Source organism: Equus caballus, chromosome 1 (assembly GCF_041296265.1).
Source record: "Equus caballus isolate H_3958 breed thoroughbred chromosome 1, TB-T2T, whole genome shotgun sequence".
Taxonomy (NCBI): Eukaryota; Metazoa; Chordata; class Mammalia; order Perissodactyla; family Equidae; genus Equus; species Equus caballus.
Window position 1 is genome coordinate 29,728,073 of NC_091684.1, and position 21,173 is coordinate 29,749,245.

At 57.0% G+C, this 21,173-nt stretch overlaps 4 protein-coding genes across 18 annotated transcripts in view; 2 read left to right on the forward strand and 2 right to left on the reverse strand.

Moving 5' to 3' along the window:
- The window catches only part of PDZD7 (PDZ domain containing 7), a 19,164-nt gene extending 17,467 nt beyond the window's left edge, over positions 1–1,697 (forward strand). For both annotated transcript variants that reach the window (XM_070222585.1, XM_023640751.2), the window contains exons 17-18: positions 17–117; positions 530–1,697. In XM_070222585.1, the coding sequence (XP_070078686.1) occupies positions 17–117; positions 530–745 (317 nt within the window). In that variant the 3' untranslated portion in view covers positions 746–1,697. The remainder of the gene's footprint in view (positions 1–16; positions 118–529) is intronic.
- On the reverse strand, positions 1,541–11,648 carry LZTS2 (leucine zipper tumor suppressor 2). 14 transcript variants are annotated; one of them, XM_070222654.1, is made up of 6 exons: positions 11,512–11,647; positions 10,936–11,238; positions 5,732–6,181; positions 4,452–5,099; positions 3,644–3,901; positions 1,541–2,878 (listed from the first exon to the last, which is right to left on the reverse strand). In XM_070222654.1, exons 3-6 carry the CDS (start codon positions 6,137–6,139, stop codon positions 2,195–2,197), a joined length of 1,998 nt encoding a protein of 665 aa, XP_070078755.1. In that variant the 5' UTR covers positions 6,140–6,181; positions 10,936–11,238; positions 11,512–11,647; the 3' UTR covers positions 1,541–2,194. The 14 variants fall into 14 exon arrangements, with proteins under 14 accessions (XP_070078755.1, XP_070078740.1, XP_070078724.1 ...); XM_070222639.1 differs by having other exon boundaries at positions 10,854–11,238; positions 11,512–11,633; XM_070222623.1 differs by having other exon boundaries at positions 4,437–5,099; positions 11,512–11,614.
- A 2,382-nt stretch (positions 11,649–14,030) lies between these two features.
- Positions 14,031–18,653, reverse strand: TWNK (twinkle mtDNA helicase). The gene is made up of 5 exons (XM_001499940.5): positions 17,352–18,653; positions 16,921–17,161; positions 16,662–16,769; positions 16,191–16,332; positions 14,031–15,235 (listed from the first exon to the last, which is right to left on the reverse strand). The coding sequence occupies exons 1-5, from the start codon at positions 18,592–18,594 to the stop codon at positions 14,921–14,923; spliced, it is 2,049 nt and encodes a 682-aa protein (XP_001499990.1). The 5' UTR covers positions 18,595–18,653; the 3' UTR covers positions 14,031–14,920.
- Positions 18,654–18,793: 140 nt separating this feature from the next.
- On the forward strand, positions 18,794–20,955 carry MRPL43 (mitochondrial ribosomal protein L43). The gene is made up of 3 exons (XM_014733072.3): positions 18,794–19,512; positions 19,604–19,710; positions 19,827–20,955. Exons 1-3 carry the CDS (start codon positions 18,794–18,796, stop codon positions 20,033–20,035), a joined length of 1,035 nt encoding a protein of 344 aa, XP_014588558.2. The 3' UTR covers positions 20,036–20,955.
- The last annotated feature ends 218 nt before the right edge of the window (positions 20,956–21,173 follow it).

Genomic DNA, 21,173 nt, shown 5'->3' on the forward strand with positions numbered 1-21,173 from the left:
TTCTCACTCTCACTAGGCATCAGCATTTCTGGGGGCATTGAGTCCAAGGTGCAACCCATGGTGAAGATAGAAAAGATCTTCCCCGGGGGGGCCGCCTTCCTCAGTGGGGCCCTTCAGGTGGGTGAAGAACAACCAGGCCCACTCCCTAGGCCCGGAGTTGAATTCTAGCAGGGGCGGGGCTGGCACACGCTCATCTTCCAGCCAGACTTGCTTAGGCCAGGTCGTGGGAGGAGGCTTGGGGGCAGGGGGGTCAGGCCTGTGGGATGAGCAGGCCTAGAAAAAAATCTGTCCCCTCATGCCAGCCTGGGCCTGAGGGCGGCCCATCCTGTTCCACCCCTAGCCCCAAGGGACAAAGGGCCATTGTCTGCACCCCACCCTGCCCCCAACAGCTCCAGGCACAAAAGTCCCATTGTCCATCCCCTCCACCCAGATGGGGAGGAGTGTCCTAGCTGGTGGAGGTGAGAGGTTGGGTGGTAGGGTGGGGGTGACCTGAGGAGGGAGGGCTGTGATTCTCTCACCCCCACCCCAGGCTGGCTTCGAGCTTGTGGCAGTGGATGGAGAGAGCCTGGAGCAGGTGACCCACCAGCGAGCAGTGGACACCATCCGCCGGGCTTATCGAAACAAAGCTCGGGAACCCATGGAGCTTGTGGTCAGGGTCCCTGGGCCTGGCCCACTACCCTTACCCTCTGACTCATCTGCCCTCACTGATCAGCACCTTCCTGCAGACCATTCCCCTGCTCGCTGACCCCTTGATGGTTTTCCAGTTCCTTTCCACTCACTCCCAGAACCTCTCATTAATGCCCTTCCCACCAAGAGCCAGACCCCTCTCCCCGCCCCCGATGCCAGGCTCCTCCAGCTGACCCTCAGCCTCGTTCTCTCTCCAACCCTCCAGACTCCTGATACTAACCCCACTCTCCTCACCTATCCCACGACCGCACATCCTCCCACGGAGCCACCTCCTGTCTTCAGACCCCACCTACCTCCTCAGAGCTTGGGGCCCTCCCACTCCTGCTCGCCTTGCCTACTCCCAAAGCTGCACACTGGTGGCTCAGATTTCCCTTCTTCCCTCCACAGTTGTCATTAAGGCTCTGCTCTTTCGATAAACTTGGTGTCAAGGACAAGGTGCCACTGGGCAGCCTGTGTCACCCACTCACTGTCCCCAACCTCCCAAGATAGGAAGGGGGTTGAGAAACCCAAGGTCTGGAGCTTGGGACTGGTGGGCACTTTCTCATGATGCCCCCAAGCACTAAGGGTCATGGGCTCTCAGACAGGGCCCTCAAGGGGTCACTGCATCCATCCATCCCCTAGGCCCAAGCAGTGTTCTCTGCAAGGGACAAGATGGAAGTCCTTCCTAGTTTCTCAAACCCAGAGAGACCGTTTCATGTTGTGGTCTACTAGGACCTGACTTTCTACTGGATTTATCCTTCCCCCATCACCCTTTCTCCCCCTAAGACCTCTATGAGGGGTAGGGGAATAGAGAGCAAATAAAGAGGGAGTGGGGGTCTAACAAGTTCCTGTAATCTTAATCCAGCACACTCAATCCTTTTTTAAAAACAAATTTTTTTTTAATTTTTTCTTTGGGTTTGTACAAGAAATTTACAGTGTGAAAAATATACAAGTGAAAACGAGGCCATAAATCTGGGTGTGGGGAGGGGCCACTTGGTCACAAACACAAATAAACAAAACATTTCTGAGTTCTTCCTTTGGTCTGACTACAGCCCCCTCACCCCAGGAGAGAGGCTGCAGAGCTGGAACCTGGGGATCAGACCTCAGTCCCAGCCCTGGCCCTCAACATGGGGAGGGTGGGGGCAGGCACATCTGGAGCAGCTGGCGCTGTCTGGCTCTCTCTGGCTTTGGGGTGGGGGAGAATGTGGAGATGAGGGAGCCCCTTTCTCTTTGTACCCCCCTGGCTGGGAGGGCTGGCGAGTGTCTGGGGTGCATGGGTTAGCAGAGTGGCACTGGCAGCAGTTGGGGAGTGAAATGGGTTGAGTGAGTTATGACTCTGCGTGACGGTGAACACAGGGACCTTCAAGGAGTCTGATGTTGCTCATCCAAGTCATAGGGCAACCCTGAGTTCCTGGCAGAGGCCCTGAGGCCTGAATCCCAGGGGACAAGTGGCTCTGGGGCCCTCAGTGCACCTGAGGCTACTGCCCCCCTCAGCAGAGCTCCTGGCAGAGCTGGGATGCCAAGGGCCCTAGATTTCGGTGGCGGTGATCTCTTCCAGGCAGATGCAGGGGGCTGGCTCGGCCAGGCCCAGGTCAGCGAGCTCCCGGGCCTCCAGCTCCAGGCTGAGCTGCTGCAGCTCCTGCTCCAGCTGCCGGTTACGCCGGTACATCTGGATATAGTTGTGCTGCAGCTGCTTCTGGTAGCGGATCACCTGCTCCTTCTCTGCCTGCCAGGCCAGCCGCTCCCCCTCGAAGCTGTCCCGCTGCTCCTCGCCCCGCCGCCGCTCCCGCTGTAGCTCTGCCCGCAGCCGTTCCACCTGGGCCCGCAGGCTGCCCCCCACCCCGGCTGCTGCCCTCTGCGCCTTGGCCTCATCGCTCTCAGCCAGGAGGAATGGGTCAGCCATGGCAGGTGGCACAGGGGGTTCCCGGAGGCCGGCCGCCTCGGTGTCCAACTGCCCAGCTTTCTCCCGTAGCCGCTCAGCCTCCTGGCGGTGCCGTTGTAGCTCCTGGGAACAGGCCTCCAGCTCCAGCTCCCGAGCTCGGGCTGCCTCCTGGAGGCCCCGTGCCCGGCCCTCACTGACCCGCAGTGCCGCCCGGGCCTCCCGCAGCGCCACCCGCAGGGCCACCAGCTCACTGCCCTTCTGCACCAGCTCTGCCTGAGACTCCTTCAGTTGCTGCTTCAGCAGGGAGATCTCGCCTGACTTCTGGCACACCTGGGGGTGGGAGGGAGCCGGGAAGGATGGTGAGAAGAGTTCTCACAGGGGGTGAGGTCCTGACATCATGCTGGGCATCTGGGGAGAGGAGGTTTGATCATTATACCCATTTTACAGATGAAGACACTGAGGCGAGCCTAGTGACATATCCAAAGTCATACTGGGTGTCTTAAAACCACCATGAAGCACGGCAGAGGCCTGGAGACTAGGGGGTGGCAGATTTTGTGGGAGTGGGAGCAACTGAGGGCAGTGCCCAGTTGAGAGGCATTACAGTGTGTTGGTTAAAAGCACAGACATCAGAGCCAGAATGCCTGGGTTCAAGGCTCAGCTCTGCCACTGAGTAGGTGTGATGTGGGGCTCCAGGAGTTCTGGGCCTCAGTTTCCTCATCTCTAAAACGGGGATGTTAACAGTACCCATCTCATAGGGCTGTTATGAGGATTAAATGATACACTCTATGTAACATGCTTAGAACAGTGCCTGGCGCATAGCAAGCACTACATTCTTACTCTTATTATTGGCTAGAAGGCAGTGGATGGGAATGCTACTGGCTACGTGGGCACTAGACCAGACCAGTGAGGAGAGCTAACATGGAGGCCCAAGGAAACCGCCCCCCAGAGAGGGAAATCGGAGAGGGGTCCTCGTCTCACAGAGGTGAGGAAGGGGAGGCCCTCTGGAGGTGGCAGGCAGAGGGTGTGTGGCTGGGCCCCCCTTTCCAAGGCTTGTTCCATAGGGCCCCACTCCCTGCCCCTCTGGGTCTGGCCCACCTCCCACTTGGTCTCCTCCAGCCGTGGCCCGAGCTCCCGCTGCTCCCGCTCAAAGGTGGCGCAGCGCCGCTCCAGCTGCTCTCGTTCCTGCAGCAGCTGCGCAAAGTCATCCTGCAGCTGCCGCTTCTCCTGCTGCAGCTGGAACACCTGCAGCTGCAGCAGCTGCTGGGCCCGCTGTGCTCGCTGTGCCTGGGCCGTGCCGTCCTCGCGCAGGGCCTCGCGCTCTCTCTGCCAGTGCCGCTGCCGGTCCTCGTAGCCCTGTGGGCAAGAAGGCAGACCTGGGTCCTGGCAGCTCCTCCAAACCTTGAGCCCCGGCCACCCCAACGCCCTAAGCACCGAATGCTCTGGTTGCCCAGTGGCCTGGGCTCAGGGAGGGCAGGTTCCATTAACAATGATAATAATTATAATAACAATAATAACTGCTACTTTTATGATAACAGAAACAACAACAGTAATAGCAAGCACTGAGGTAGCACTTCCTAGGTCCCAGGCATATTCTAGGCACTTTACACTCTTCGCCTTACTTAATCCTTGTAATCTCTATGAGGCCAGAAACATCCCCATTTATAGATGAGGAAACTGAGGCTCAGTACAATTATGTAACTTGCTCCAGTCCGGGGCTGGGTTTGAATCCTCACCCCTCTACAGGTTAAGCCAGACAGTTGGGGTGGGGATGGGGCCACAACAGCCACTGCCCAACCCCTGCCCCCCAGCACACACGGAAATGCTCCTTGGACCCCCAGTGCCTCCGGATGTCCTGCAAGGCCACCCCCACTACTGCCGCTGATCACACCTGACACACGGTCACCTCACTCTCGTCCAGACTGTCCCGCAGCTGCTGCAGCTCTGCCTCACGGTCACGGAGCTTTCCTTCCAGGACACAGTGCAGCAGGGCCTCGTCCGAAGGGGGTGGTGGGGGCGGCGGTGGGGGTGGGGAGCGCTCCCCACAGGAGCTACTGTCAGGGGAGCCCCGGGGACCGCTGCCCAAGAGCCCCCCAGCCACACGGCCCCCCAGGGAGCCTGTGCTCTTGCTAGAGGAAGAGCGGCCACTGTCCGAGTGGGAGGGCCCAGTAGGGGCCCCTCGGGCTGGCCCAGGCAGTGCCCCCCGCCCAGGGCCGTGGGAGGGCAGGTGGCTGCCTGGGGAGTTGGTGGCCGGCTCAGCACCCCCGGTGCTGTAAGTGGGCAGGCTGGACAATGAGTTTCGGCCAGAGTCAGACAGCGTCCCCGATGGGCAGCCACTGGCCCAGCCACTCAGTGCCAGGGGTTTGTCGGCAGCCGAGGAGGAGGAGGAAGAGGAAGAGGAGGCAGGGCCCCCAAACAGCTGTGTTAGGCTTCCCTGGCTCCCAGACAGTCCGGCGGCCCGAGGACCCAGGAAGCTAGGTAGGGACGGTGCCCCTCGAGGCTTGGGCAGTACTGGCTTGAAGGCTGTTGGGCGAATCAGGATTTTCTCCATGTTCTGAAATGAGGTGCCATGTGACACTGGGGATGAGCTGCCCAACCTTTCAAAGTCCTTATCACATTCCCTGCCCTCCCATGCAGGGTCCCTAATCCCCAAATATTAATAACAATTGCTACCACTGGCTGAGGGCCTCCTAAGCATCAGCCTTGCGTCAAGCAATTTAAAAGGTTCATCTCTAATGATTACAGCAGCCAAACCAGCAAAACGTTATCACTATCCCCATACTACAGGTGAGCAACTGGAGGCTCAGCAAAGTTAAAGGCCTCGCTCAAGGTCAAACACACCATGGTTGTACCGTAACAGTAACTTAAGCAGCTAACATTTATTGAGTACATATTATGGGCCAGGCACTAGGCTAAACACTTACATACATTATTTGATTTAATTCTCACAGCAATCCTATGAGATCTGACCTATTACCTCCATTTCACACATACAGAAACTTTGGCTCAGACAGGTTAAGTGACTTTACTGAGGCCGTACAGCCAGAACGAGGCAGAGCTGGGATTAGAACCCAGGTCTGATGATTCTGGGGCCCACATGTTTTCCTCTAAATTGGCCTCCAAATTCCAGCTTCTCCAGGGGGCTCCTGATTCCACCCAGGCCCCAAAGGAAGCGCTGGTCCTCACCTTCTCCAGCTTCCCGGAGACAGGGATGAGCTTCGGTGGGGGTCCGCGGAGATGGGCATTGCGTGCCCGCTGCTCTCGGGCATCCTCAATGTCACTGCTTGGGCTGGGGGGTGACTCTGTCCGGAAGTCCTCGTTGATGTAGGTAAAGCTGGTGCCAGGGACAGCCTTCCTGGGGGGCACAGCTGGGCACAGTGGCTCCTGTGCCTCGTAGCCACCCCGCAGCAGCCCATCCTGCTGGCGGAAGAAGGTGGGCCCAGGGGGGCCATGGTGGCGGGGAGGAGCTGGCCCTCCAGGGCAGGGCCGGCCTGAGATGAGGCTGCTCACGCTGCCCATGGCTGGAGCTTGTGGGGCCGTGGCAGCCTCAGGAGCAGGCTCCAGTGGCAGTGGCAGAGTCTGCACAATGGCCATGGTGGCAGAGGCTCAGGCCTGGCCAAGGGCCTCCAGGGGAACCTGTGAGCAGGGCAGTGGTGTCAGAGTCCTTCCACCTTGAGCTCACTCCCTATTCAAGACCCTGAGTCCCTCTCCTGACCTCTTGTCCCAGGTCAAACAGCCCCCTGATATCGGTAACAAGCCCTCATGCCCCCAAGGCTCCCTCTCCAAGCACTGGCACAAACCTCAGTTCTCCCTGGGCCAAGACCACTGCTAACTCTGGGCTGAACAGGGCTGAGGACTGAGTCTCCGGGCAGGGATGGCAAGGGGATGGGAGGCCTGGTAGTTATGCAGGGCCCTTGGCAGCAGAGGCCCAGGCCCCAGTCCAGACCTGCATCCCCCACAGAGGCTAGGACTCCAGTTAGGGAGGGAGCCCTCTGTACCAGCTCCCACACAGGTCCTTGGTCCCCTGGGACAGGTGGCCTCATTAGAGGGCAGTTTGGGCAGCGGCAACCTCAGGGACGCAGCCAGCAACTCAGATGGTAATTAGGGAACAAAGAGCCAAGGCCAGGCAGTGCCCAGCCTCCCCCAGCTGGGCCTCAGTTTCTCCCAGACAGAGAGGCGGCAAGGGTGGAGCCGGCCAAACAAGAAACCCAGAGCTCTTAGGGAGCCCACAGGTGCCCTCTGGGGTCTCCTGCCTGCCAGAGGTGGATGCAGACATATGCTTATTTCCATGACAACGGCTAGCCTCACCACACCCAATCGGTTGGGCCTAAAGGAACCTACACAGGCCCAGTGCCAACCTCTATGACAACTTCCAGCTTTAGATGTTCTCCAGAGTCACCCCGAGGGGATGAGGACAGAAGCCCCACCATCACCTCTGGCAGCTGCTCCAAGATCTCACTTCCCTGGAGCTCAGGGAAGAGGGCTCCGCCTCCCAGGCCTGCTCCTTCCTGGAAGGGGACAGCCAGCCTCCACCCGGAACTCCCTCCCCAGTCCTGAGGCCGAAGACCAGGGCTCAGGCATCTGCTGAAGTCATCACGCAGAGCGGGGGCCAAGAAGTGGACAGAGAATTGCGTAGGAGCAGGAGTGTGTGCATGTACTTGTTTGTGTGTGTGAGACTGTGTGCACAGGAGCGTGAAAATGTGAACTGTGTGTGTATACGAAAACATCATGAATGTGTGAGTATATAAATATGTTGGCTACATCTATCAGTACATTCATCTACATGAGTAAATGTGTGAATTCATATGTGCGTAGCTTACAAGAGTGTGTGTGTATAACAGGGATCACTCTTAGAAAGTATGTGGAAGTTATAAATGCATATATAGTAAGTGAATTTGTGCTGTATGAGTGTGATTGTATGAAAGAACATGTTTGGACAGATGTCCATTCATATACACAAGAGTTTAATGTGTAAACTCACATGTATCTTATGTGACTGTGTGAATAAGAAAGTGAGTGTGCACAAGTGTGTACAGAGGAGTGTGTGTGAATAGGAGCACAGGTGAGAGTGGGTTCTGGGTGGCATGCAGGGCCAACTGGTTTCTGTCACTCACTGGAGGTGGGGGAGGAGAGACATCCTTTGCCTGATCTGCTTGCCTTCTTTCTTGCTTGTATTCCACTGAGTCCATCTCCCTCCCCACTCAAGTCAAAAGACCCTGAGAACCAGGAAGATGTCCAGACCGAGGCAGGAGGAGCTGGGAGCTGGGGGTGGGGGTTAGCAGTACCCACGAGCAATCAGAGGCTCCTCTCTGGCAGGGGCTGAGTTCACCCCACAAGTGCCAGCCCTGAGGGAAGTGGATGGAACACCCCCTCCTCTGCCTTCTTGCAGGCCACTCCAGGGCATGAAGAAAACAGTGGGGAAGGGGCTTCTTAGGGGGCAATGGGGGTTGGCACCTCTGTCTGCACTTCCCCACTTCAGTGAGCACAGAGAAAGTGAAAACAAGAGGAGGAGACAGACAGACTCAGAGAGACAGGGGACCAAAAGACAAGAGACAAAGACTCAGAGAGGCCCCAGGGTCAGACAGACAAGGAGACAGGCGGACTCAGTCAGCCAGGGGCCCCTAAACCCAGAAGAGATATAAAGCTGGGCCCTGAGAGCTAGACACCCAGGGAGCCAAAGCCAGGCGTCTGGAAAGCTAGGCCTGGCCAGCCTGGCTCCCGCTCTTGGAGCCCGAGAGAGAAGGAGGGGCAAGTGGAGGCTCCATTTTGAGAAATGCGTTTGTGGCTGTGGGAAGGGAACCCCTCGCTCTCCCCAGCGCTCCTTGAGCAATCCTTCGGGCACAGCGCACACATCCCCCCTGAGGGGGTAGGGGGAGCTGAGGGCTGGGTTCAGCCAGGGCCCGAGACAGGTCTGGCCAGGGCCAAGCTCGCGCAGACCTGCTTCGGGGGCTGAAGAGTTGGGGAAAGTCTCCCCCTCACTAAACTCCAAGGACCAGTCAAGCGGGATCGAGTCTGGGGTCACGAGTTCCCCTTCCGCGACAGGAAGCCGGGGGCCCCAACCCACCCTCCAGAGTCCACCCTCGTCCCCGCTTCCAGTGGGGGAAGCCGTGGAATGCCGCCTCCCCATGCACCCCGCCGCGCAGAAGTGGGGGGCGCCCCAGGTCGCCTCCCAGCCCCGGCGCCCCCTCACCTCCGCCGCGCTGCTCCATGCTCAGCCCCGGGCCGCCCCAGCGCTCCCTCCACAGGCGCGCCGCCCGGCTCCAGCCCGCGCGCGGCCACTCGGAGCCGCCCGGCCGCCCCGGCCCCGCCTCCACGGCGCCCCCAACCCGGGCCAACCCCCGCCGGGCCCAGAGGGCGGCGCAGCGCGGGGGAGGGGTCCGAGGGGCGTCCCCGCCCCCGGGGCGCGGACTCGCGCAGGCACCCCGCGTCACGCGTGTCCTGCGGGGCGCACGCAGGGGCTGCACAGCTGGGCTCAGGATCCCTCCCTCCGAGGCCCGGTGGTCGTGTGTCTGGGGGCTCGGTCGGCTCAGGAATTGGCAGCGGCGGGTCACCCTCTACCCCTACCCGGGCCCCGGGGCCAGCGGCAGCTGGTCATTGTTTGAGCACAAAGCGCCAGGCGCCGCGGCGACCGCCCTTCCCCCTCGGCTCCTCTAGTCGAAGCCTCCCCCAAGACACACTCTCCGGCTTCGGAGTCCACCGGGGGAGGCCGAGGGTCAGCTGCCCCCGACTCTCCCCGCTGCCCGGGCCCTGCGCGCCAGCACAGGTCGGGGCCGAGGCTCGGGCCGTGCCTGCCCCACCCCGCGCGGGTTGGAGGCGGCACACTTCATTTGCCGAGGCGGCGCCCCCTGGCGGCCCATCCGGAGAGCACACCCAGTCACCCCCCCCCCCCATCTTAGGGACCCCTATCCGACTCCTCAGCACTGTACCCTCTACCCCGCGAGACCAGACCAGCCCTAGGCGTGGCTCTGTGCTCCTCAACCTTCCTCCAGAGTCATTTGCTAAGAGAAAGGTCATTGCTCGGAGAGAGGCAGCCCCTAGCCCCCATCACTCCCTGGAGTGAGCAGGTCCAAACCTACAGTCCAAACCTACAGCAGCCTCACAGAAGACAACATTCCGCTGTCTTCCCAGGGTCACACATATCCTCACCCCCTCGCAAACAACACAAGCTTCTTAACACCCACACGACCTTTCCCACATTCAGGCTCACACAGCCACAATCACATGGGCTCATTCATCACCTGGTTCCATGTTCCTTCTTTCCATAGTCTTCTAGGCCAACTCACACACAGAGACATGCTTGGTGTCACAGACCTTGTTGTGCTCAGGCTTTCACAACAACTCGTAGTCCTTCCCACTCAGTCACAATCTTAAATATACTTAGGCTTCTAAGCATCTTTCACACATTGACAATCTTATTCACAGTCACACAGACAACTTCTTACACATACACATATTTCACAAACATTCTACCACACGGACTTTCCCATAGGGGTTTCTGTGACCCAGTCAGGTCAGCCGATGCCTGCACCCCTGGGCAAGGACAGCCTCCTGCTCCCACCTAGCCCAGGACCAAGGCCTGCCAGAGCTCCTCTGCCCCAGGAAGGAGCATCCCCCCCTTCCAGGCCACAGCCCTGGCTGGCTCTCAGCTCTATTTTTAGCTCTATGGAAAGGGCTGTTTTTCTTTCTTTTTCCCTGGAAAGGGAAACATAACCCAGCCACCCTCAGGCTCACCCCAGACCCTCAGTCTCACCAGGATAGAAGGAGCCCCTCTCCCAAGGAGAGACCCCTCCTCTGGCCTTGCCCTGATCCCAGCCTCTTGGGGCACCAGCAGCCTCCTCCCCTTTCTGGCAGCCTGCCCAGAAGCTCAGGCAGCAGCTGGACTCAGCGTGTGTGTAGGGGTTGGGGGTGGGGCGGGGAGGGAGGCCCAGGACTGCTGCCCACTCCCTCATTCCCTGGGGGGAGGAGGGGTTCATCCTCCCTTCTACCGGAGGGAGATGGGCCCACTCTGGTGTAGAGGGGATGTTTACGCTCATGCATTCTCTGGGGAAGGGGGACTCCCCCTCTTGCACGAGTGGGCCTTCTGCTCCTACACTGGGGGGGAGGAGCTCCCAGTTCTGCAAGAAAAAGTGCTAGTAGGAAGGGGACCCCTAGACGCTCAGGTAGCGACTCCCCTGGCTGGAGGTATGGGGCGGGGGCTGCTGTACACTGCCATCAAGAATAGTGCCCGCCCCCCCTCCGATACCTTCAGCGATGAAGGCACCATGAATGTGTTGGGGAGAAGGAAGGCGAGGAGCACAGGTAAACCCACCCTAGCACGACAATCTTCCGTCCTCTGCGCTACCCAACTCCAGGGGGCGTTGTGCTCCCATTTCTGGGGGAGGGTTTATCACCTCTCGAGGCGGAGAATGGAATACAGCCCGGCACGAAACCTTCCAAAGTCTCCCTGGACTGCGGGGGGTGGGGTGGGCACAGCCCACTGGTCTGCCAGTGGATCACGTGCTCGGCGCTTGTTTACGTCTTAGTCTTCACCTGAGGGCAGCTGGGAAGCAGGAACCTCCGGAGATGTCCCACCCGGCCCGCCCCCGTCAGCGGTCACTGGGGCGCCCCTTTTCTCCCACCCTGTCAAGTACGCTGGACAGTAGAGCGCCCCGTCTGCTGGGGATCCGTGCGGGCCAGTGGTGCTGCTCCAGGAACTGCAAGGATAACCCACTGGGTTCGTTCTTTCTGAAGTGCACGTGTGTTCGTGTGTCCCAAGTGCATGCGTGGGGCTGCGTGCATGCCTGTGTGGGCCCGTCAGTGCGAGTTTCTGTGTCGGTTCCCTGTTCAGACTCCTCGCCTGCGCTCCTCAGAGTGAGGACACCCCTCCTCACCCCAACCCCCAGCTTCCCCAGACCGGGAAAGTTCGCTCCGGAACGGGGACGTGCGAAAGGCGGGAGTTCCTGCACCTCCGCGGCCCCACCACTCACCCAGCGCCACCTGCGCCCCGGCTCCAGCTCCCGCCCGGCTCTTGCTCCAGCGCGGGCACCTCCTCGCCGCAGATCCGCCGGCTCTCAAGCCCGCTCCGGGCTCCGGACTCCGGGCGCCCGCCTGGCCGGGCCTGGCGGGGCGGGGCGGCTGAGGCCGCGCCCCCGACCCAGGGAGGGGAGTGGTCTGCCCAGCACCCCCTCAACAGCCTACCCAGTACCAAGCCCACCAGTAGCTCGATGGTGGCCTGAGGCTGCCCCTGTGGCCACTGACTTCACAGTTTACCGGATTTGGTTTTCGACCTGGGGAAGGGGCGAACAGCACGTGACTGAGCTACGCTACCTGACTGCCCTAACCAAGCCAGCTATAGGGCTTTACTACCACCTCCCCTGCACTATAGGGAGCCAAACCTGTTCCATTCTAAGCCCACTCGCTAGACGCAGGGAAAACCCCTGGGAAGCAGACAAAGAAGGCTCGGGTTTCACCAAAACAGACCCCCCAGAGACACACACACACACCCCCCTCAGGTTGGGGCTGCCCAGGTAAAACCAGCAGCTTCCCCCTCCCCTGGAGTAGGTGTCTGACCAGGTAACCAACCCTGCCAGTTCTGGCCCCCCAAGGAGCGTGGCCAGGTTTCCTTTAGACTCATAAAGTTCCACCCACAGGCACAAACAGGAAGTTGGCCTGTATTGCAGGGAGGCACCTAGGGCTCCCTCCCTCCCTCTATGGCACTCAAGGCAGCCTGTGGGCAGGCACAGACTGTGATGTCTGCAGGTACCTGGGCCATGTTTGCAGCCTGGGTACTTGGGCAGCAGGAGTCTAGCGAGTTTAGTCCCTTCTCAAACCCACCCAACTAAAGAAGCTGCTGGAAGACTAAAGCTGACCCCGCACAGCCCAGTTTGACACTGAATCTGAAGACAGGGCTGCAGATCCAGCTGGACCCTGCTTGGCCAGGCCCTTCCTGAGCTCTCAGGGAGGTTCGTAGTAGCCATAGGCAGAGTACTGGTCCTAGCCCAGGTAATTTGCCTCAATCCACTTTGACTGGGTACAGGGATGGTGGCTCCTAGGGACCTTACACAGGACCCAGGGATCCCTCACTGCTTTCTAGGCTCCAGGTACTCCTGACATACTTGGGACTGATCTTGATGTGAGGAGTTTAAGACAGGTGTGGAATGGAATGTGTTTGTGTAGGGGGTGGGGCTGGGGGAGCATTAGCTTCCCCTCCCCGCCATCATTCTGGTTTGTGCTGTGTGGGGGTGTCTGCTAGGAGGGTGGGGCAAAACAAACAAGGCAAGTGTGTATCTATCCCTCTATCCCCAGTTCACACACAGACCTCACAAATGTCCCCTAAAGGAAACTCCTAAAGGATTTCCTGAGAACACACCAGGCGTTCTCCATAGACCAGGATGTGGAGCCCATGTCCTTGCAGATATGACTGATCTGGTAGTGTGCATGTGGAAGACATGGCTGACATACACTGTTATAGACCCCGGATGAGGCCTAGACCAGCCAGCGGCTGGGAATGATTACTGCGGGATTAGGAGGCCTGGCTCCAGCCAGTCTGGGAGAGACCCCCAAGAAGGAGGCCCTGGAGGAGCTATCCCCTCTCTCCCCCAGGTTCTTCCCCACAGAGAAGAGCTTTGCTCCGGGCTCTGTTTCAGGAGACAACTACAGTCACAGTTCTCACACACAGCAGACCAGAGACCTGTGCCCTTGCAAGGGGTCCCAGAAGCCCCCTCTTAGGTTGACAAAAAGACCTTGAGAAGGCAGCCCTCTTCCTAGGGAGCAGGAAAGCACCCCTCCACCCCCTCCTTACAAAAGGTTTCTCCCCAGTCACCTCAGAACATCTTGCATTCTTGCCGCTCTTGTAGGCAAATCTGAAGGGAAACTGGCACTTCAGGGTATCCGAGGAAGCAAGACGGCAAAGTGTTATTTAGGAACATTTATGATGGGGTCTCTCGATAATTTATTTTACAATCTCCTTCAGAGCTTGTTAAAAATGAGGAATCCTGCACCTCTTCAAACCTCCAGGATCAGAAATGTCTGTGTGTGCGTCAGGATTCGGGGGGAGAGTAGGGCCTAGGTTCTGCAAGAGCCCCAGGAGTTCTGACACACACTAACAAAGAAAAACTGAGAGGGTACGAGGAGGGAAATAGACACAGGCCAGATGAGAACATGCTGAGCCTGAGTCCACACTTTGAGAGGTCAGTGAGTGGTTCATGTCAAAGAGGGACAGCTGGTCAGGCAGGGCCTAGGCATGTGGTCCAGACCCGCCCCTCTGCCAGGGATCACATGGAGACCCTCAAGGAAGACCAGGATAAAGAGGCACCATCCTGTCTTCTCTAGGCCAAGAAGAGGTGTAAGGGGGTGTATGCGTGCCTCTGCTTCCTTGGGAGTACACAGCTTAAAGACTGGAAGTGGGAGAGGGGACCCATCCACTTCCAGGTCAAAGTGAGAGGAAAATCCAGTCATAGACTGGGGAGACACCTGGTGGACAAATAAGAAAAAGCACAGAAACAAAGGCAATGGAAAAAATTTTTTAGTAAAACTAGAAAAACTTTACAAAAAGTCATGACTGCATTTACTCTAGTGGTCTGAGGCAGCAGACCATGGAATCAGTGTCCAGGTGGCAGGCACTCTGGGCTCACAGCTTCCTTCCATGGCTCTGTGGCCAAGCTCCCACCTTTGGGGCCCTGATATTACAGGGCCAAGCACCTAGGGTCTAATGGTAGCAAGTACCACCTCATGGCAGGCCCCAGAGTGTGGTGCAGAGGCGCTTGGTACCCACCATGTCACCCTTTGGCTCTGGAAGCCTAGGCTGGAATTTTGGCAAGAAGTCCCTTATTCCCCTCCAGGTCCAGGGGGCCTGACCCAACTGCTTTGAACTCAACTTGTTTATTCCCACCCCAGGGCCTCTGTATTTACTTTTCCCTCTGCCTGGATCCCTCTTTCTCCAGATGTTCACATGGCTCAATCCTAGTTCTTTAGGCTCCAGCTCAATGTCCTCTGCTCAGAGATACCTAAACTAGCCTAAACTAGCCCCGTAACCACTACCACATTACTATTTTCTTTATTGCCTTTTCACTATCTAAAATTATGTTTTATGTTTATTTGTTCATTGCTTGTCTTGTCTCCCCCACGAGACTGCAGGTTCTGTGGAAGCAGGGACCTCATCTGTCTTGTCAATGCTGTACTCCCAGGAGCTAGAACAAAGCCTGGTACACAGCAGGTTCTCAAATATCTGCTGAATTGAATTCTCTCCCTATGAAACGCTGCACTACGCCAGGCCCCTCAGACTGAGAAGGGGCCCTAGCTCAGGATCACAGGACAGAGGCAGCCCAAGCAGAGGGCCAAGAAAGAGTCCCAGCCTGTCCTGTCAGGCTCATTTCCATGTCTAGCTCTGCACTGCCTTCACCTTGAAGGCTTCGAGGGGTCTGCCTGGGAGGAGATGGGGGCCTGGCTGGTCTGAGAATTCTGAGGCACAGCACCCTTTTTGCCAGAAGAGGGCTTTTTAGCCACTAGCTCATTGTCGTCCTTGATCTTCTTGAGCCGGGCCTTGCTCTTTGGTGGTATGGAGAAGGTCAGAGAGCTCTTGTTGAACTCAAGTGGAAAGACACCTATATCTCCATCAAAGCGGTTCTTGGACACCTGCAGATACCGTTTCCCTGGCCCAGTTACCAGCTTCCTGTCCTGCAGGATCAGAACATTGTCCGCTTCCTGGCTTGCCTGAGGACCAGGGGAAGAGGAGGAAGAAGCAGTGAGAAGACACATGAGAGAAGCAAAAGGCAAGGTTGAGGATGCAGGGAGGAGTGGCATAAATTGGGAAAGGGAAAAATACTTTCCCCCATCACCAAAGCTCTTTGAACTACTGACCACAACGCTGGGCCACTTGATTCTTTCAGTTTCTTGACAACCGTGCTGCTATTCCAGATTTTGTACAAATCTGGAACTTCTACTTGTAACACTTCTACGACTTCTACTTGTAACATTTCTCCTCTATAGCTCACCACCCTACTCAACCCCAGCTTCTTCTTATTCAGGTCTTGGTCTAAATGTCACACTTCACCAGAGAGACCAATCTTGAAACAAGGCACCATCATCCTTCCATCTCTGTATTATTCTCTTCCCTGGCTCCATGTTTATTTCAGCATGGCACACAGTTTGTACACAGTTTGTGCCCAGCCGAGAATTGGCATGTAATAGGCTCTCAGTGTACCACTGGAAGCTCTAGGATAAGGCTGGTCCTGCTGTCGAGAAGGCCCTCCCATCTATTTATTTAACACCTACTGTCTGCCGAAACTCAACCAAACCTTTGTTGACCCCTCCTGTAGGAAGCCTCCCTGGATGTCCCAGGCTGACTCAGATGTCTCTTCTCTTTGCTCCCCAAATACCTGTGGTGCCTGTCATAGCTCTTATCATACTGAGTTGTAATCACTGTCTCACTGTTTCCCCACTAGAGGATGTGAACTCCTGGAGGGCAAGGAGAGCACAGGCCCAACTATTATCAGCCTTTGTATTCCTAGCCCATGTATTCCTCATGTCATGACCCCAGAGGCAGCTAGCTGCCTCCTGCTTCTTCCAGAAGGACAGTCAAGATGACTTAAGGCTGAATAAGGGCTATCCCTGGTCACATCTACCCCCTCTCTTCTCCAAAGCTTGGGCTCCTCTAAAGGCCACTTACTTTGGCTGAGCCAAAAATGGATGCTGTCTGTAGTTCCTTATCATCATCCTCCTTCCGGGGATGAATGACCAGTGTCACATGGCAGCTATTGTCTGTTGCAAACTTCCGAAAGGCCCCAACGATGTAGTCTTGAGCTGCAATCCTGTCCCCACCCCAACAAAGCAAAAAGGTTATCAGACACACACAGAAGGACAAGAACATACACATAGTCTTGATTCATTCACATCTCCCTACAAACCACCACAACCCCACACTACGTCCTTCTACCCAAGGACTCACACCTAGGTCCTTCTCCATACTTCCCACTGCCACACCCCACACCTCTATAAAGATAAAAATACACATGGAATGGTATGTGCCTGCACACATGTCAAAAAAATAAGACAGCACAGTGTGTGTGCCCAGCGGCCAGCTGCCTGAGAAAACATGTGTGTTCAAGTGGGTTCCCGCTAAACAAGAGAAGGATGTCACCTGTCTGTGGACAGCTGCTCGTGACCCATCATGAACTGCAGATTGTCAATGACCACGTGACAAATGTCATAGACGTAGACTGCATGTTGCATTGTGTCTATTACAGTCCTGGGAGGAAGAAAAGGGAATGAATTCAACAGTCAACTATAAGTGGTCTCCAGAACACCCCAGGCAGAAAAACCAGCATCCTGAAAACTCTGCTGGGGGTCTGTTCTCCTGCCCTCCAAATCTTTGAAAGCCCCAGACCTGTGAATCTCACCTGATGCTCTGTTGCCCATGGAAAGTCATGAAATAGAGAGGCAGGTCCTCAAAGCGGTCGGCCCACTCATCGTATTTGTCCAGTTGATCTTCTAGCCGCCCCACAGCAAACTGTGTCAGCATGACCCGGGCTAGTCTCACGTTGCTGATCTCAAAGCTACCCCATAGCGTGTTCACCCCCTGGGTACACAAATCCAGGGCATACTCACTGATGAACGTCGTCTTTCCACTGCCTGTTGGCCCTGCAGGGAAGGTTGAATACAGACCAGGGTGAGGGAGGAAAGTCCTACCCGTGAAACCAAGACACAGAGCAGGGCTTCAAAGTTGGGAAGGGAAGCCTCCTCTTCAACATTTACCATAGCCCAAACCCACATGCTTTCATCATCTGATCCCCTGCCCCCTATCCCAAGCAGTGATTTCCCAAAAGGTCACCTGTGAAGACCGTCAGCTCGCCCTTCCGATGTCCCTTCAAGAGACGATTAAGGTCTGGAAAGCGACCCCAGCGGATGCCAGCTACCTGCTCCACATTTGACAGTTCTCCTAGCACCTCCTCCCGAAGCTGCCGGAAAGACACGATAGACTTGTGCCAGGCGGGCAGGGCAGTACGCAGAATACGAGAAAAATTTAAGCCTCTGTTCAGAGCCTCCAGGGGACGGGGCTGGTGGTCCCCAGGCCGCACCAAGGAGCATCGCTTGGGGTTCAGTTTACGGGCAAACAACTTGGCAGCTTCCCAGGACCGAAGGTCATCCCCTAGCCAGAGCACAATACGTCGAAACTGTTCAAGGTAAGGGAGCAAGGCAGGGGGTAAGCAGGCTGTTCCTCGGGGTAGGGCAAGGGTGGGCAGCCCTGTGGATTGGTTCAAGGCTAGGCTGTCTAGCTCACGACTCGTGAGTACCACCTCAACATCTCGACGAGTGATCAGTGGTAATCCAAACAGATTGTGGTAGGCGCCAGGCCGGGGAATGGTGGTCTCCACATAGTGTACTCCATCCCCCTGGCCTTCAGCCCCTAGTAGCTTCAGGCCTCGTAATCGCAAACTTCCAGGGGAGAACCAAGGGAAGACAAGGCTGCGAGCAGGCCGCAGATACCGCACACTGAAACGCCTGAGTGTGTCATCTGTCACTTTGGTGAGGCCAAACATCACACGAGCCAGGTGGGCCTCCTCTGGCTCAGGCAGCTCCCAGAGAGGTATTGCTCGGTCCCAGATCCTCCGGACTTCCTCACTGTCCTCAGCTTCTGGGGCCTCACTAAGCAGGACTCCCTCTCTGGCCCCATCCCCTCGCCCCTCCACGCTGGCCTGGAAGTCTTCCCAGCTCCCCTCTGCTAGGCTGGTCATGCAGAGAAAGCGGCCTGTGGTCTTGTCAATGAAGAGGTTGAAGGAAGTGGTAGCACTAGTTTGGTCCTTGAGCTGTGAGGCCCCCACAAAGGGGCTTGGTGCCCGCAGACAGCTGTGGCCATCTTGGAAGGGGATCCCATGCGCCCGCAAATACTGGCGGATTTCAGTTGTAGTTACAGGCAACACTGGTACGTCCAAGGCTGGGAGAGCCTCCTTCCTGTACCGTCTGCGAGGAGGGCCTGGGACTAAGCTCCTGGGCAGGCCCCTCCGACTCATCCACTCCCCACGCAAGGGCAGTAGAATACGGAGGGGGTACCCACTTCGGAGGAGGACCCACATTCCTAATCAAACGGAGGAAGTCACTACATGAAATACCTTAGATGCCTGGTTCGGATGCCTTTACTAGATCAGACCTTAGGGATCCTCCACATTGTACTCTGCCAAGCCCATTCTAGGTGGCTTTTTTCTCTCTTCAAACTTCTCCCTCATAAACATCTCTGAATCCTCTTCAGCCCCTCTACATTGCTATTTCACATCCATGCCCGTCTACACGACCTCTTCCCGTCTATGTTCCTGTATCTGGCTGCCTACCTCTATGGTCCTTTGCAATTTCTCCTCACCACCGCCTCACCTCTACAACCTTCTCCACCGCCCCTCACCGATACGGTTTCTCTCGATCATCTCTCCACCACTACTGCCCCTCGAAGGAACCTCCTCGTCGTCCTCATCTCTACGGCCGCCTGCGTCCTTTCGGGAGCCCCTCCGCTCTAGGCCCCCGACTAGACGCCCTCTTCGCCGCTCTTTCCCTCAGAATGGACTAAGCACGGCTAGAGGGCCATTAAGCGGCTCCCGCCAATTTCCGAGTCCAAAGGAACGCCCAGCTCTCACCCGCCCCGTGTCCTCCCTCCGCTCTCCTACAAGAAGCTCCGCTGCTCCCGACCCTGGCCCCGCGTCTCCACTCTTCTCTCAGCGCTATCGCGCGCAACGTGGGTCACACGCACGACCCGTTCTCCGTGACCTCGGAAGCAAAACTCCACCGGGCCCGAGTGTCCCCGGAACCGGAAGCCTCTGGTTAGTCCCGCCCCCATCCCTCGAGAGTGTGCTCCGCTGCCTGGGAGCTGTGGCCATGACGGCACGCGGGACCTCGAGCCGCTTCCTGACCAGTATCCTTCACAACGGCCTGGGTCGCTACGTGCAGCAGCTGCAGCGTCTCAGCTTTAGCCTCAGCCGCGACGCGCCCTCGTCCCGCGGCGCCAGGTGAGCCGGGCGAAGGACGCAGGGGTGCGACTCCGGACAGAAGTGGCCCCGGGTCAGGGGTCACTGTACTCACGCTCCTCGGGTCCCTCAGGGAGTTCGTGGAACGGGAGGTGACCGACTTCGCCCGACGAAACCCGGGGGTCGTAATATACGTGAATCCGCGGCCGTGCTGTGTGCCCAGAGTAGTGGCCGAATACCGTGAGTGGGGCCGGGCGGGGGCTGCAGGGCGGCGCGGGGGGCTCGGCCCGCTCGCCTTCCTCTCGTCTGACACCTCACCCGCTCGTTCCCTCTTACCCCCGCCTCCCTTCGGCCAGTTAACGGGGCGGTGCGTGAGGAGAGCATCCACTGCAAGTCAGTCGAGGAGATCGCGACGCTGGTGCAGAAGCTGGCGGACCAGTCCGGCCTGGAGGTGATCCGCATTCGCAAGCCCTTCCACACGGACAGCCCTAGCATCCAGGGTCAGTGGCACCCCTTCACCAACAAACCGACAACGTTGGGCGGGCTGCGCCCCCGAGAGGTCTAGGATGCTGCCCCAGCTCAGGTGCGAGTGCAGTGAAGACGTGCCCCACCAACTCCACTCCTGGGCTTTGGACTCTTACCCTGGTAGAGGTGGTTCTTACTCTTTTGCTTCAGGGGATTCCAAGCCCAGCAGACAGATGGTGCCTATCAAAGGGGAACTGACACCGAAGCTTTTGCTTGAGATGAAGAGCTGTCTGTTTCTTTTCAGTGCCCACTGCAAGGGACAGTGAGTTTGTGACTCCTAATTCTTACTCATTTGACATCCCTGAAACCTGAGAGTCTTCAAGGATTTTTCAGGGTCTTCATTTATGAAATCCAAATTGGTAATAGTGATCTCAAATCACAGGGAGGGGGGTTTCAAGGCTGGTTTCTGAAGAATTGTTGATGTCCTGTTTTTGCAACTGCTGAGCTAGAGAGTGCTAGCACCTTCTTTGCTGCTGTGAGCCTGGCATTGGCTTAGGCACTTTATATCTCTGTGAATGTTTGTGTACAGATTAGAAAACTGAGGTTAATAAACTTGCCCAAGGTCACACTTGAGGTCTTACTTCAAAGTATGTGCATATTTTAAGTGTAACCCTGTTTTTCATTATCTTAAAACCAGAAGCAGAACATATAATAATTCTTCAGGATGGTTAGTATCAAAGGCCATGCGATTAATCTGGGCCTGAGCCTTGGAGAGAGTGATTCTCAGGCCAGGTTCCTGGTAACAAGCCTGTCCTGCTCTCAACTGCTCCCCCCAGACAGGCCCCTCTGTGCAGAAATGAATCCATGCTGTCCCTTGTTGGGGGAGGGGAGGTACTGAAAAGCTTCTTGGGGAAGAGCAAGAGGGCTGATCAACAGGGAGCATTTTCTAGGCTTAGCTAAAAACCCGGGGTGGGGGGGATGGTGAGGAAAAGAACCAGGAAATAAAAACCTAGAAATCTTTGTGTGAGTTCTTGAACTGTTGTAATTTTGTCTGTCATGCCCTTGTCACCATGATCAATGAATAGTGAGCGCCTTAATAAAAGCCTGTGTATCTGCCCAGGATGGAAGCTGAGGATCCCAATTTCCTCTGTAAATGGCTTTATGGAGAGCAGAGCCAACTCTGCAGCACCTTCTCCATTGCCTCAGAAGCCTGCCCCCTGGTGTTCAGGGGAAGGCCA

Bases quoted from the DNA above. Each gene is read 5' to 3' on its own strand.
- LZTS2 (XM_005602288.4), bottom strand. From the start codon at position 6,139: ATGGCCATTGTGCAGACTCTGCCACTGCCACTGGAGCCTGCTCCTGAG. The intron at 3,902-4,436 runs GTGTGATCAGCG...TCTTGCCCACAG, and splicing joins GTGAGGTGACCGTGTGTCAG to GGCTACGAGGACCGGCAGCG. The intron at 2,879-3,643 runs GTGGGCCAGACC...TCCCACCCCCAG, and splicing joins TGGAGGAGACCAAGTGGGAG to GTGTGCCAGAAGTCAGGCGA.
- MRPL43 (XM_014733072.3), top strand. From the start codon at position 18,794: ATGCCCGTCTACACGACCTCTTCCCGTCTATGTTCCTGTATCTGGCTG. The intron at 19,513-19,603 runs GTGAGCCGGGCG...CGGGTCCCTCAG, and splicing joins CCCTCGTCCCGCGGCGCCAG to GGAGTTCGTGGAACGGGAGG. The intron at 19,711-19,826 runs GTGAGTGGGGCC...CCCTTCGGCCAG, and splicing joins CAGAGTAGTGGCCGAATACC to TTAACGGGGCGGTGCGTGAG.
- TWNK (XM_001499940.5), bottom strand. From the start codon at position 18,594: ATGTGGGTCCTCCTCCGAAGTGGGTACCCCCTCCGTATTCTACTGCCC. The intron at 17,162-17,351 runs GTGACCTTTTGG...CCTTCCCTGCAG, and splicing joins CGAGCTGACGGTCTTCACAG to GGCCAACAGGCAGTGGAAAG. The intron at 16,770-16,920 runs GTGAGATTCACA...TCTTCCTCCCAG, and splicing joins CATGGGCAACAGAGCATCAG to GACTGTAATAGACACAATGC.